At 43.6% G+C, this 15335-nt stretch overlaps 1 protein-coding gene across 1 annotated transcript in view; it reads left to right on the plus strand.

Moving 5' to 3' along the window:
* Nucleotides 1–15335, plus strand: part of dgkb (diacylglycerol kinase, beta) — a 635142-nt gene that overhangs the window by 388426 nt on the left and 231381 nt on the right. The window contains exon 19 of the mRNA XM_067998463.1: nt 6362–6426. Within this exon, the coding sequence (XP_067854564.1) occupies nt 6362–6426 (65 nt within the window). The remainder of the gene's footprint in view (nt 1–6361; nt 6427–15335) is intronic.

Consider the following 15335-nt stretch of genomic DNA (forward strand, 5'->3'; position numbering starts at 1 on the left):
GCAACCACCTGACAGTCAGCTCAGTCTTGTGTAAGGTTCACTACTTACCTGCTGCTCCCCGAGCCTGCTGCCGAAATCTTCTGCCATCCGCCCAGCACAGTGTTCCTGCTTTACACAGGAGTTGCATTGAGGAAAACATCAGAGGAAGTTTAAATGAGCTGGCCCTGTGTTTTACAGCTAAGCCAGCGTTACAGACAGTTAGCAGGTGGAAGTCTTGCCTCTGGGACATAACACTGGCGTAAATGGCCCTGTGCATTTTTAGGGTTTGACAAAGCCAAAATAAAACTAACCTGAACCATTACTAGCAGTACAGAGCCAGTTTTCAGTTTGACTCTAGACCTTAAGTCAATAACAGTTTAATTTCCATCATTAGATATTCTTTGGTGCAAATGCTTAATAAAAATTTTACCCCAGACCCATTATATTTGCATTGCTTCTGCTGTGCTTCCAGCTTCTATCTAAGTCTCTCTATCCTTGAACTCTTTCTAAAATTTTATTATTCCGTGGCCTCTTTTATCCTTTCAAAATGTATCACCTCACATCTCTCTGCATTAAATTGATTCTACCATCAATCTGCCCTTTCAACTAATCCGTCTTTGTCCACCTGAAGTTGCTTGCATTCTTCTTCAGTCAACTATGCTTTCTGTTTTCATGTTGTCTGCAAATGTTGATATTGTGCCCCTGATACCCAAGTCCAAATCATTTATATATATATGTATGTATGTATGTATGTATATGTATATATATATATATGTATATAGATAGATTAGATAGATAGAGAGAGAGAGAGAGAGAGAAGACCAATGGTCCCAACACTGACCTCTGAGGGATATCACTGTTTACATTGCTCCAGTCCAAAAAACATCCATTTACTTGGCTGCTGTTGTTCCATTGAATGTTGAAGTCTATTTTTGACTCAGAACACTTCTCTACCTTGACTTCTTTCCACACTTCTGCTTTTTTGCTGAAGTTTTTGATTTGCAAAGCCACACTTTCCTGATGTCTTGCCAATTGCTGCTGCAGTACAAGTTTCACCTGACAAGGTTGAGAGAGTGGACATCCCTTTGGCTGTTGCCGTAGTGCTACATGAACGAGATGAAGAGGACCAATACATGAGCAGACAATATCTACAGGTCCAAAGACGTGTCAAACAGTATGTTCACTTCCATTAATACCCAAAGATTTGTCTTTACAAGACCGAATAGCTTCCTTCTGTACTTGTCAGAAACAATGGCCCCGATATTTACAGGGATGCCGGGAGGGAGGGGGGATCGTGTTTGCGGCTGGAAAACCCAGAAATGCTGGCTCCGCGGAGGTCCTGCCAAATTTAACGGCAGGACTCATTATCATTTTTTTTTACTCCATTTCCCACCTAGCAGCCGGCCAAATTGAGAGGCTGGCCAGCTGCCGGGCAGGAAAGTCTGTGGTACAAGGCCGTAGCCGGGGACCCTTGGGAACGATCCCTGGCAATCAGAAAAGATTGGGGTATGGTGGGGGGCGGCGAGGGGGGGTCTCAGAGCATGGCAGAGAGGGAAAGATCGGGATATAGTGGTGAGGGTAAGTGGATCGCGGGGTGGGAGGCAGATTGCGGGGTGGGGGGCGGCCAACATATCGCGGGGGGTCGGCAGATCATGACCAAGCAATGCAATCTGCTGTGGGCTGACTTATAAACAACCCCAAGAACTGGGTCAGTGAAGGTCACAGTGCCAGTCAGTTTCTATGCAACAGAATCCTTCCAGCCACTGAAGGGATATCTGCAAAATAAGTCAGTTGCGGTTCATACCTGTACAAAAAAAAGGACTATGTTTGCCAGGGGAAACCCCTTTATCACGTTCCTGGTGGAAAAGAGATATCAACTGGAATGGGCTCAGACCTTTCACTGCCTGGTCTGCTTACCAAGAGCCCAGATGGGATCACTTGGCCATCGTAGTTCCACAAGACAACCCTAATGGATTCATAAACAGTAAGGGATACTACTCCATAAATTTTCAGGTGCTTTCAGATCACAGAAATATGATCCATTATGTTAATGACTGTTACCCAGGGCTGTTGGAAATCAAAGGCTACCCTTTACATCCATGAGTGGTGATTAAAATGAGAAATCACCACACAGCGGCAGAGCACAGATACAATGAGACCTATGCCACCATCCAGGTTACTGTTGAGCACTCATTTGGGATACTGGTGCAATGATTCTGTCATTTCGACTGCTCTGGTAGGATGTTGCTGTATAGTCCTGGCAAATACTCCAAAATCATAACTGTCTGGTGCATCCAGCGCAGGTTTGCCATCCAAAAATGAATGAGAATGTGGTAGGATGAAGAAGAGGTCTATGTGTCTGCAGGCCCACAGGAAGAGGACAATGAAGAGGAGGAGGGCAACACGGAGGAATCTGATATATAGGATAGGAAATAGTTCAGATCTCTCTGATCAAGAACTACTTGCAATAACAGACACATTCTGCCACTGACAACTTTGTTTTTTCAATGATAAACCATAAATTGCAACCTCCAAAAAAAAACATGCTACACATTTCCCCTGCTCAATCTGAAGTGTCATCTTTCAGTTCCCTCCCAGCACTAAAAGAGGTAGATTTTCCTGTTGCTGCACCTGAGCTTATTGGATTGAGAAAAATAAAGTGTGGAGGATTGCACACCCCGAAGGGAACCTGCCCAATTTTCCGCTATTTACTATTCTCAAATGATCCAGAGGACCCAGGCACAGGAACAAGAAAATCTACCTCCTAATCTTTCCACAGTTCTACCAAACAAACAACTGTTAATACAAAGGAGCAATCAAAAGATCTGTACTTATTTAATGCTATTTACATTTATGATGTGATTTAAACCATCATGCCCATACTTCCCCCTGGTATCCCTATAAAGGTGTACTCGTCCTGCTTCTTAACCTAAGGCTGTGTCTAATTGCTCCGTGAGTGGGAGGTGCATCTGTGGTGGCAAGTTGAGATTGTGTGGTGTGGCCCTGTTGGGATGATTGTGATTTGGAACCATTCGGTGAAGGATTGTGTGATCTCCTTGCAATAACTGGAGCCATGTTTACTATGTAATGGCAGCCTGCTTTCTGGTATTTTATGAATCCTTCAAAAGGCCTAGCGGGAATGGAAGGATATGCGGCCATCTTGAATCTTCTCCTGTCATGTCCCTGGTGCTAGGCATCCCAGTTAGACAACCAGCAATCTTCATGAGAGCAGTCTGTAGGGTGCTTCTGATGTGGGTAAAGCTGCCATCACTAGTCTTTTCAAGCAATCCTCCCAGTCTGCCCCATCCGGCAGCGAGACTCAGGCAGCTGGATACCCACGGTCTCAATGGTGCCAGTCACAGCATTCATGAGAATTATTCTACACTCACTCCCTCACTGCTTTGGAGCTTCCCTGCAAATGACCATGAAGATGCTGGTTGCTCCATTTTGTGTAGTCAGTGAATGGGGCAGTTTGGCCCATAATACTCTTTGCAGCCATTCGTTTCAGCAGCAAAGAATTTATTTGCACCACAAAAACTGTTTTCACTTTTAAGGACCAGCAGCAGGGATCCTATTCAAATGAAGAGAATAAGCTTGTCTTGTAAAATTCAGCAATACCATCCCTCCTTGCTGCTGGCATGAAGGGGTTCTACGACATGGGTGACTGTAGCCTCAATTTTGTCGATCTCGCAAAATTGGGGCTTTTTGTGTATTACTAACTCTATTCATAGAGTTCATTATTATATAATAAAGCTTAGCTGTGCGTAATACATACCCAACACAGATGAGAACTGGGTATGGCTCTAAGTCCCAATTCTCAGATGAGAGGATATACTGTCGTCAATCCATTGAGTGTTCTTTTGGTATTGGAGGCTGGAGCATGCTCTCTCTATCCCACGGACATATGCCTTGAGTTACTACAAACCAACCAAATGTCAAAGGCCTCACAGGATTAATTATTGCTAACTACAATATCTGGGGGATTACATTCTACTAATAATCCCTAGGCGGTATTGGCAGAAGATTCAGAAGTCACGTGGAGTTGTCCTCACTTCTGATTATACTATTTATACAAATAAATCACTTCCTCCTGTAAAATCTAAAGATACACATACCTATGGCTGTCCAGGGAATTGTAATGTTCTGAATCTTCACCCTTTGCTTATAGAAACTACTGACTCCATTAATCTAAATGTGATATCTGCTTGATTGTGCCGGTCAGATTTGGAAGGCAAAGTTCTTAACTTTGTGTAATGTTATGCATAGATCTGTGCCCAATGCAGCAGGTGGTGGTAGTGGGTGTGGGGAAGACTGAAAACTGCTATTTAGCCTAAAATACAGTGCGATTCAGAATAGTAATAATTGTATTTATACACAGAAGGAGGCTAGATGAGACCTACAAGAGGAGCAGAAAAAGTGCAACCAGATTCATGTGCTTAACTCACAATTTAGTCAGCTTTGTTGGTTGATTAAATTACATTGATGCAATCTCTCAAGTATACATAATCCTACAGAATTCCAAAATGGTTGCAGTTTTGATGGATACAAATTGTGACAGTTGAAAGAAAAACATTTATTGTAGCTTCAGGCTGATCACCCAGAATGCTTTGTTTCATGCAGGCTCCTGTTTAATGTCACCTCATGCTATGTTTTGTATATAACACACTTCACATGTTAAGGTTTGCATAATATGCTCTGCACTAGTAGGATTCTATACTTGGCTACATTTACATGGTTAAAATTTACCTACACATAATTACAAGAATTTAAATCCTAGGGAAATGGGAGAAATGATTCATTCTCTCGTGAAAAATATTGAAAGAAAAATTGAATGGAGTAAAAAGGAATTGATTGTATTTTTTTTCTCTACTTATATTTCTGTATGTTTCTTCCATGATATGCTCAAAGAGTGTACCTGAGAATAGTTACGCATACAGAGACTAATTATTTGTCAGTATATAAAGGCATCTATGCATTCTCACCTCATCTGTTTCACTAATGTATAAGAAATTAAAAGCTTTACACATTGGAACTCTTTGTGTAATAGTTGCATCTTCCCATGAAATGCTGCCCAATGTTCACTTGTCAATAGAGGTCATCATAACACACATCAGATAAAAAGGAACTGATTTTCATCCACTCAATGCCCCATAAGCACCTGGTTCGGGAGCATCAGATGGAGGAAATTGGAGTCGAGACCCATTAAGCCAGATCTCCATCCCCTTTACACTTGACAGTCGTTTCCTATAGCGTCCAGCTGTGTAGGCGGAAGTATTTCAATTTAAACTGATGTGGGAATGATGACAATAGACTACCCACGCTATTTTCCTGGGTTTCTACATGGTGGCCACAGAACAGAGAGTCCACAGGAAGCAAACTTTGGAGGTTGTGGCCACTCCCTTGTGATTAGAGGATGTGAATAGGGGCTGTCAGCAACCTCCTGGAAGGTAAGCTGTGAATTGTAATGGGCCAGCAATGAGGAGCAGCAGAACTGGAGGCCATCTGGCTATTGATTTTGACGGTAGCCAGAAGATCCCAAGCCAGTTGGAATTAGCCGTGCTGCAGTCCTACAGCAATGGACATGTTCCCTCCCCCTGCGCACCCCACCCCCCTCCACCGCGACCTTAGGTACTTGCTCAGTCCCAGGAACGTTTTCATGCCCCAGTAAGGCTAGACCATGAAAATAAGCTTTGACCTGGAAATTCATCTGGGTTCAGCTGTTTATCAGTCAGATACAGTGTAGCAATGCACTGCCTGACTTATGCTGGTGGCGGGGGGTGAGGGGGGGGAGGGAAATCAGTCCAAGTAGTTCATTGTCATTGTACCTGTGATGGTTGCAATAGCTGGATAACACCTGAGCTTATGGTTGAAGATAGGCTGAGCACGTGTTGTGCTGTAGCGCTGAAAACAGGAGCTGTGTTTTGGAACTGGAAGCAGAGTTCAGTTCCATGAAATTGGAAATGTTGTCACACTTTCTCTGGGAAAAGGAGGCATTTCATTTTCCAAGCTGAATATAATAATGTTGACCTTCCTATTCCTGGTACAAAAAGAGTTAGACATTAATCCAGTGATTTACACCCACTCTTACACAAACTATTAAGATTATAATTTGTAGGTTAAACTAAATGCAACATTGAAACACTGGTTTCCAGTATTGATGTTTTTTGTTACATGTAAGTTTATTGAGCCATTCAGGGATTGGATTCATAGGGGTGAAATTCATCTCGGATGGTGGCGCAAAATGGACGACCGTGAATCGGCGGCCCATTTTAGAATCCATCCGACTTTCTTTTCCATTTTGGAAAATGTTCTGTATTAACTTTGATATTACCCTTTGCAGTTAAAAATATTGTTTTTATTTTCTCTCTTGCTTTTCTTTTAGGATGCTTCAATAGCCCATAGATTCCATATCATGCGAGAAAAACATCCTGAAAAGTTCAGCAGTAGGTAAGATAACTCACGACCTGTAACGCAACAGTGTCTCATCAGTAAAGGATTAATATTGAAATGAGCCATTTGGTAATCGTGTATGTTTACATTTATCTTGTAGACCTTTTCCTTTTTAAAACCAATGAATGTATAATATATTAAGTGTAAATATACGCAGTTTTTGATAACATCACTTCTAATGGGATTTCAATGGGATGAGAACAGATCTGGCCCTGGTAAATTGGAATCAAAGGTTGGCAGGCGAAACTGTAATTGAACAGTGGGCGGCCTTTAAAGAGGAGATGGTTCAGGTACAGTCTAGACACATTCCCACGAGGCAGAAAGGTAGGGCAACTAAAGCCAGAGCTCCCTGGATATCAAAAGAGGTAGAGTGTAAGATGAAACGGAAAAAAGTAGAGTAGACAGGGCTGATGGCCGGCGCGGACACGATGGGCCGAAGGGCCTCTATCCGTGCTGTATAACTCTATGACTCTATGACTCTAAAAGGGGCGTATGACAGATGTCAGGTTGATAACACAAGTGAGAACCAGGCAGAATCTGGAAAGTTCAGAGGGGAAGTGAAAAAGGAAATAAGAGGGGCAAAGAGAGAGTATGAGAATAGACTGGCGGCCAACATAAAAGGGAATCCAAAAGTCTTCTATAGGCATGTAAACAGTAAAAGGGTAGTAAGAGGAGGGGCGGGGCCAATTAGGGACCATAAAGGAGATCTACTCATGGAGGCAGCGGGGATGGCTGAGGTACTAAATGAGTACTTTGCATCTGTCTTTACCAAGGAAGAAGATGCTGCCAGAGTCTCAGTAAAGGAAGATATAGTTGAGATACTGGATGGGCTAAAAATTGATAAAGAAGAGGTACTTGAAAGGCTAGCTGTACTTAAAGTAGATAAGTCACCCAGTCCGGATGGGATGCATCCTATTGCTGAGGGAAGTAAGGGTTGAAATTGCAGAGGTACTGGCTATAATCTTCCAAACATCCGTAGATACGGGGAGGGTGCCATAGGACTGGAGAATTGCAAATGTTACACCCTTGTTCAAAAAAGGGTGTACGGATAAATCCAGCAACTATAGGTCAGTGGTGGGGAAACTTTTAGAAACAATAATCCGGGATAGAATTGACAGTCACTTGTACGAGGGAGGATTGATTAGGGAAAGCCTGCACGGATTTGTTAAAGGCAAATCGTGTTTAACTAACATGATAGAGTTTTTTAATGAGGTAACAGAGAGGGTAGATGAGGGCAATGCAGTTGATGTGGTGTATATGGACTTTAAAAAGGCGTTTGATAAAGTGCCGCATAATAGGCTTGCCATCAAGATTGCGGCCCATTGAATAAAGGGGGCAGTAGCAACATGGATACAGAATTGGCTAAGTGACAGGAAATAGAGAGTAGTGGTGAACGGTTGTTTTTTGGACTGGAAGGAGGTGTACAGTGGTCAGTTTTGGGACCACTACTTTTTAAAATATATATTAATGACTTGGACAGGGCACAATTTCAAAATTTGCACATGCCACAAAACTTGGAGGCGTAGTAAACAGTGAGGAAGATAGTGATAGACTTCAAGAGGATATAGAATGGCTGGACATGTGTCAGATGAAATTTAACCCAGAAAAATGGCAAGTGATACATTTCGGTAGGAAGAACGAGGAGAGGCAATATAAGCTAGAGGGCACAACTGTAAAAGGGGTACAGGAACAGAGAGATCTGGGAGTACATGTGCACAATCGTTGAAGGTGACAAGGCAGGTTGAGAAAGTGGTTAAAAAAGCATACGGGATCCTGGGCTTCATAATTAGAAGCATCGAGTACAAAAGCAAGGCAGTCACGATGACCCTTTATAAAACACTGGTTCGGCCACAGTTGGAGTATTGTGTCCAGTTCTGGGCATTGCACTTCAGGAAAGATGTGAAGGCTTTAAGAGAGGGTGCAGAAGAGATTTACTAGAATGATTCCAGGGATAAGGGACTTTATTTATGTGAATAGACTGGAGAAGCTGGAGTTGTTCTCCTCGGAACAGAGACGGTTGAGAGGAGATTTGATAGAGGTGTTCAAAATCATGAAGGGTCTAGACAGAGTAGATAGAGAGAAACTGTTCCCATTGGTGGAAGGATCAAGGATCAGAGGACATAGATTTAAGGTGATTGGCAAAAGAACCAAAAGTGACAACGGGAAAATCTTTTTCACACAGCGAGTGGTTGGGATTTGGAATGCACTGCCTGAGGGGCTGGTGGAGGCAGATTCAATCATGGCCTTCAAAAGGGAACTGGATAAGTACTTGAAATGAAAACATTTGCAGGGCTACGGGGAAAGGATGGGGAGTGGGACTAGCTGGATTGCTCTTGCATAGAGCTGGCGCAGACTCGATGGGCCAAATGGCCTCCTTCCATGCTGTAACCTTACTATGATTCTATAAATTTTCTCTGTAAACTCTGAGGGAAAGTTTAATCTCTGTGGGATGGGTGGGGTGGAGGGGTTTAGATTTATTGCACACCTGTAGAAGAGAACAAATTACAGTCCACGCAAGGTATTTTATTCCCCTGCCTTGTTTAAAGGTAATCTGCCTTGTAATCTGCACATTTGTGCCTCAGACATTGGAACCTAGATTTTCCAATATGTATGCAGTTTTGTTGTCAATGGCTGGAAACAAGTATATAGCTTACTTGAAGTGCAGTGTGCAAGTTTCCATGCTTAGCTTATTTTCATAATAATTCATAATTTCAGATGCATGTGCATAGAGCAGCCTAGTAGTGGGATTGGTAAATCGTGATTCTGGTGAAATTTAAAGGAATTTGAACACTTAAAGAGAAGAGGCAGAATAAGAACCCAAAAAAGCCTTGCAGCCTTTGCAAGGGTTCAAAAGGCACTGCAGCCCATTGGTCGCCTTGGCCAAGGCTGAACGATGAGACGGTTAAGAAACAATAGGCAAAAATGAAGGTAAAAGGAAACCCAATGTGCAAGCATAAAACAGAGCCTGTTGGCAAGTGATGGAACAGCCCAATACCCGAGCCCTGGATTTGTGGCTGCTGAAGTGGAGGTAGTGGTGAATGAGGTGGTTGTGAGGAGGGTGTTCCTTTTTACCAGTCCAGGGCACCATTCCTGTAGGCCTAGGCAGCATTGCGTGCAAGGAGGTAGGGGCTAGCTTGAGGTTGTGGCTGACCAATACTATCACTAGGTATCTCCAGCCTTATGCTGCTTGGTAGCTGCAGGTGTTATTGCAGCAGATGGGACAGGCTTTGCATCTGGCTCTTGCAGACCAATAGCCTATGAAGACAGTTCCCCACAGTTGTGGTCAGGACACATAGATATGGTTGATGAAGTCTTGGCAGGTGCAGCCGATCAGGCTGTGCTGGTGGCTGATCACGCTGGAATGTCTTCTTACATGCAGTGAAAGCATGATATACTGTGGTTTAGGTACTTCTGAAGAACCATCCAGCACTAAAGTTAGTCAGACTTTCACATAACATAATTGTGTCATCAGGTTTGCCATCCTGGCCTCCCTGGAGAATTGGAGTCTCCACATACACAAAGTGAGATATATGCATCTCTACCTATAAATGCAGATGTTGAGGTACCGAGCATAGGCACAGAACCTCTGACTTGTCTGACATCCCTCCATTTATCCTCATCTTATATAGAGGGGATTAGATAAATTGTCATAGAGCAAACTATAGGGATTCTAAAGCCTTTTCGGTGCTGGAGAAATCTGGTGGAGCCCTGCAATACGGCCTTTCAAAAATTTCCAAAATTATTGTAGCTTGCTGCATAATATCCCAGTGAAGAAAGGCTTGCTGCTTCTGGAGCCTAAAATGGATGATGGTAAAGATGGTTTGAAAGGACCTTCAACCCCACAGCATGATGAGGGTGCAAAGTAAGGAGAGGACGCGGAACAGGAGAGCCATCAACTAACAAGGGGAACACAACTTATGTGTATTCAATGAATAAAAGTGGACACACCAAATAAAGTGGTAGTCGTTGCAATGGCCAGCTTCTTCCTCCAAGCGCTGTCTATGATGAGAAAAACAGAAGAGCTAGCTTAACTATCCGCACTGCAACATTTCTCCTTGAAGAAATAGTAGCTGAGTGTAAGGGCATCGCACTACTGTGAGAAAGTACATGAAGCTGACATTACATATTATGAGCCTTGCCTAGCCTTTACCAACCTTCTCTTGCCACCTTGCTGTCTCCCACAACCTCTTCTGTCTATCTGCCTATCACCTGCAGAGTTTCCTCATCAGGATTTTCAGAAGTGGTGCTTCTTCCCCAGTTGCATTTCTGTGGTGCTCTTTATGTGCATTCTTTTCCTGATACCTGCAGGTACATCGTCCCATTAAATCAGCTGTCCTTCAAGACTAACAGAACTCCTTGTGGCAGGCAATGTGAGTTCACAGGGTGATGAGTTATCATGGTGTTTCTCTGTTTCCAGAGTGTCCGTCTTCCCCCACCCCCACGATGTCTGACTTCCCGTCCCGCCTCGTGTCCGACTCCCCGCCCCCGCGGTGTCCAACTCCCCCGCCCCGCGATGTCCTACTCCCCCGCCCCGCGATGTCTTACTTCCCCCATGCCCCGCCATGTCCTACTCCCCTGCCCCGTGATGTCCTACTCCCCCGCCCCGTGATGTCCTACTCCCCCGCCCCACGATGTCCTACTCCCCCGCCCCGCGATGTCCTACTCCCCCGCCCCGCGATGTCCGACTCCCCCGCCCCGCGATGTCCTACTCCCCCGCCCCGCGATGTCCTACTCCCCCGCCCCGCGATGTCCTACTCCCCCGCCCCGTGATGTCCTACTCCCCCGCCCCGCGATGTCCGACTCCCCCGCCCCGCGATGTCTTACTTCCCCCATGCCCCGCGATGTCTTACTTCCCCCATGCCCCGCGATGTCCTACTCCCCCACCCCGCGATGTCCTACTCCCCCACCCCGCGATGCCCTACTCCCCCCGCGATGCCCTACTCCCCCCGCGCCCTGCAATATCCAACTCCCCCTGCACCCCACGTTGTCCGACTGCCCACCCCGCGATGTCCTACTCCCCCACCCCGCGATGTCCTACTCCCCCGTCCCGCGATGTCCGACTCCCCCCCAAAGATGTCCGACTCCCCCCCTGCCCCCACGGTGTCCTTCTCCCCACCCCCCCCGCGACGTCCAACTCCCCCCACCCCGCGACATCTGGGTCCCCCCACCCCCACCATCTGACTACCCCCACCCCTGCTGTTGGGCACGCAGCCTGTTGAAAAAATTTAAATGCTGTCCTACCATCAAAATTGGCAGGACATGCGGGAAACCTTTACTTTTGGGTTTCTCCTCCAAAAGTACTTCCCCCCCACCCCAGCTCTCTTCCCGGCTCCAAGTAAATAACGGGGCCATGCTGTTACAACGCAATGTCGCTTTAAAAAAAACTGTTAAATGTTCCATGTATCAATGAGAAATTCCAATTTTATAATGACATTGCAACTGAAAACAGTACAAAATATCACTCAGCGATGGTTCCTTTTCGCTTCTCACTTATAATTGTAAAAGATCCCAATTCACAAGCATCTGAATTATTAGGAAGGTAGAAAGACTTTTCTCGTCAATGAAAATTTCTCTGAACCTTCCTCTGATCCCGTATCCTGTTCCTTCTTGCCGAACAACATAATATTTTATCTATTGGACATATTTAGAGCTGCTGCAAGATACTGCATATGGTATTGACTGTAATTATTCATTATCATTTTATTTTTCATTCAAGTTAAATTACCACAAGTCTGGGGTGCATGAAAAGTTCTTGCTCCCAAAACTGTAATTTACATTGCATTTGGTACCAGTGTGAACCATGTAGAAATTTTCCAGTTTCAGGATTAATCAGCCAGCATGCTGGGAAATGTTGATGTTCAAAGGGACCTGGGTGTCCTTGTACATGAGTCACTGAAAGCTAACATACAGGTACAGCAAGCAATTAGGAAGGCAAATGGTATGTTGACCTTTATTACAAGAGGATTTGAGTACAGGAGTAAAGATATCTTACTGCAATTATATAGGGCCTTGGTGAGACTGGACCTGGAGTATTGTGTACAATTTTGGTCTCCTTACCTAAGAAAGGATATACTTGCCATAGAGGGAGTGCAACGAATGTTCACCAGACTGATTCCTGGGATGGCGGGATTGTTGTATGAGGAGAGATTGAGTAGACTAGGCCGGTATTCTCTGGAGTTTAGAAGAATGAGAGGTGATCTCATTGAAACATACAAAATTCTTGCTGGGCTCGAAAGGGTAGATGCAAGGAGGATGTTTCCCCGGCTGGGAAATCTAGAACCAGGGGTCACAGTCTCAGAATAAAGGGTAGGCCATTTAGGATTGAGATGAGGAGAAACTTCTTCACTCAGAGGGTGGTGAATCTTTGGAATTCTCTATCCCAGAGGGCTGTGGAGGCTCAGTCATTGACTACATTCAAAACAGAGATCGATATATAATAAAAGCATCAAGGGATTATGGAGATGGTGCAGGAAAATGGCGTTGAGGTAGAAGATCAGCCATGATCTTGTTGAATGGCAGTGCAGGCTCAAGGGGCCGATGGCCTACTCCTGCTCCTATTCCTTATGTTCTTATGTGTTTAAGAATGGAATTATAAGATCTCAGCTTCCAGGTCCTGCTGCTGAACTGATTGTCTTTTTTATCCTACCTAGTTGGATGCAACAATAATTTAAACTACATTCATGTTAAATTAATTAGACTAGATACATGACTTAAGTGAATCAATTTTTAACATTTAATTCTGCATTATTTATTTGCAATGATTAGCACTGTTCGGCAAATTCAGATCGTTTTGGTTCAAAATGCTTGTTTTAAAAACCTGTACCAGAACTTCAGTCTCAGCTTTCTTCATATTAGTCACTTAGGTTTTGTTTTGCTATTTGGAATCAGATTACTTGTTTTATTAAAAACCTGGACCCATGCTTCCCTGAACTGTCTAATGTACATAACCCGAAATCCACATTGATTTGAACTGACTGGAACTGGGCAAATTTGAAAGTGTTTCAACAAATCTGGATTTATATGAAACTTTAGAACACTAATCTAGTCAGATGCTTAATTAACAACAATAACTTTTATCTATACAACACCTTCAATATAAAGAAATATCCCAGGGCACTTCACAAGCAAACAAATGCCAAGACAGGAAGGGAGAGATTAGGAGGGTGAGCAAAAGCTTCCTTAGAGAAATGGGTTTTGAGAAGGTTTTTAAAAGATGGAGAGAGAAGAGAGATGGAGGGGTTTAAGAAGAAAGTTCCAGAGAATAAGACCAAACCAATTGAAGGCTCTGCTGTTGTTTATGGGACAAAGGAAGAGAGAGAATGCACAGGAGGCGGAGTTAGAGCAGTGAAGTGTTTCGGAAAAATATACGGCTGGAGGAGATTGCAGAAGTAGGATGGGAGACAAGGCCATGGAGGCATTTAAAGATGGGGATGACAATTTTAAATTTAATGCATTGGGGGATCTGAAGCCAATGTCGATCATTGAAGACAGAGTCAAAAGCTAAATACTGTGGATGCTGGAAATCTGAAAGAAAAATAGAAAATGCTGGAAATACTCAGCAAGCCAGGCAGCATTTGTGGATGCTGCCTGATTTGCTGAGTATTTCCAGTATTTTCTGTTCTTATTGAAGATGGAGTGATGGGTGAGTGGGACTTAGTGTGGGACAAGTTATGTGCAGCAAAGCTTTGGACTAGTTGCAGTTTATAGAATGTGGAGGATGGGATGCAAGCATAGAGAGCATTGGAGGTAACAAAGATACATATAAGGATTTCAGCGGTGGAGGGCTGAGGTAGGAGTGGAGGTGGGCAATATGGAGAAGGTGAAAGTGAGTGGTCTTGGTGATGGATAGGATATGAGGTTTAAAACTTAGATTTGGGTTGAACAGAATGCCAGGTTGGAAATAGTCATCCATTTTTCAGTGACAATCCTGTGTGATTATGTTAGCTTTACTCCAAGTCTGCTTTGTTATTTTATATGGTTCCTTTACATGGCACCATTTAGAAAGGAGGCAATTGATGTTTCTGACCATGACAAGCTGGATAAAAAGAGGCTACATCCTTCATTATTGTATTAATTGGGAATGAGCGATGTAGTGTGGGTTGGTAGATTAGCTGCTATAGGACTTATCCATAGTAAAGCAAATTCAAATGGATTGTAATTCCTGGGAGAAAGGTCTTTAACAGCTGAGCATCTTGCCTAAATGGCATCCCCAGTACCATCTATCTACATAATTTTTTTTCTGAGATCATTGGCAGAAGACTCATTGGGAGAAGTTGAATGCTACAAGAACAAGAAGTTAAAGTGTTGGGCTTACTTTTAAATGAGCAAGCTATGATTATCAAATACGGCAGGAGTGCCATCAGTGTCTCTGTGAATGGATGGTCTTAAACTTATTAAAGTTCTGTTTTAACTGGTTTTCGTTGCTTCTGTTGCACTCTATGCATCCCATATTTTAGGATTTTCCACTGCAGATCTGCCAACCTGTTTGCTAACTTTTCTGCCCAGTTAGTTTGGGCCAGATCTCTTTTTGTTTTGCTGAACTTTGCCGTTTTCCAGTCCAGCATACTTATCTTTGACTCTTCATTATCTTTTTCTATTCTTACATTGAACCTAACTATGTTGTTGTCATTAGTCCAAGTTGTACTAAATTCTAATTCAACTTAAAAAAGATGAACTGGGCTGGGACTAATCCAGATTCAAATCAATGGAATTTTTAAAGAACAAAATGGTATGGAGCCTGATGGTGCTTGGATTAACTCACTGTCCTTTTTCAAAAAGATCTGAGTTTGATTTAGCCCAGGAATAAAAATCTCCTCTATTTCTCTTCTCCCTCTGGTGAATGTAAGGATCTTCTGTGAAATATGTTAGGCAGTGTCAGCCCGGTTCCTAAACTGCCCCTAATTTGG

Source organism: Heptranchias perlo, chromosome 2, assembly GCF_035084215.1.
Source record: "Heptranchias perlo isolate sHepPer1 chromosome 2, sHepPer1.hap1, whole genome shotgun sequence".
NCBI classification, from domain to species: Eukaryota; Metazoa; Chordata; class Chondrichthyes; order Hexanchiformes; family Hexanchidae; genus Heptranchias; species Heptranchias perlo.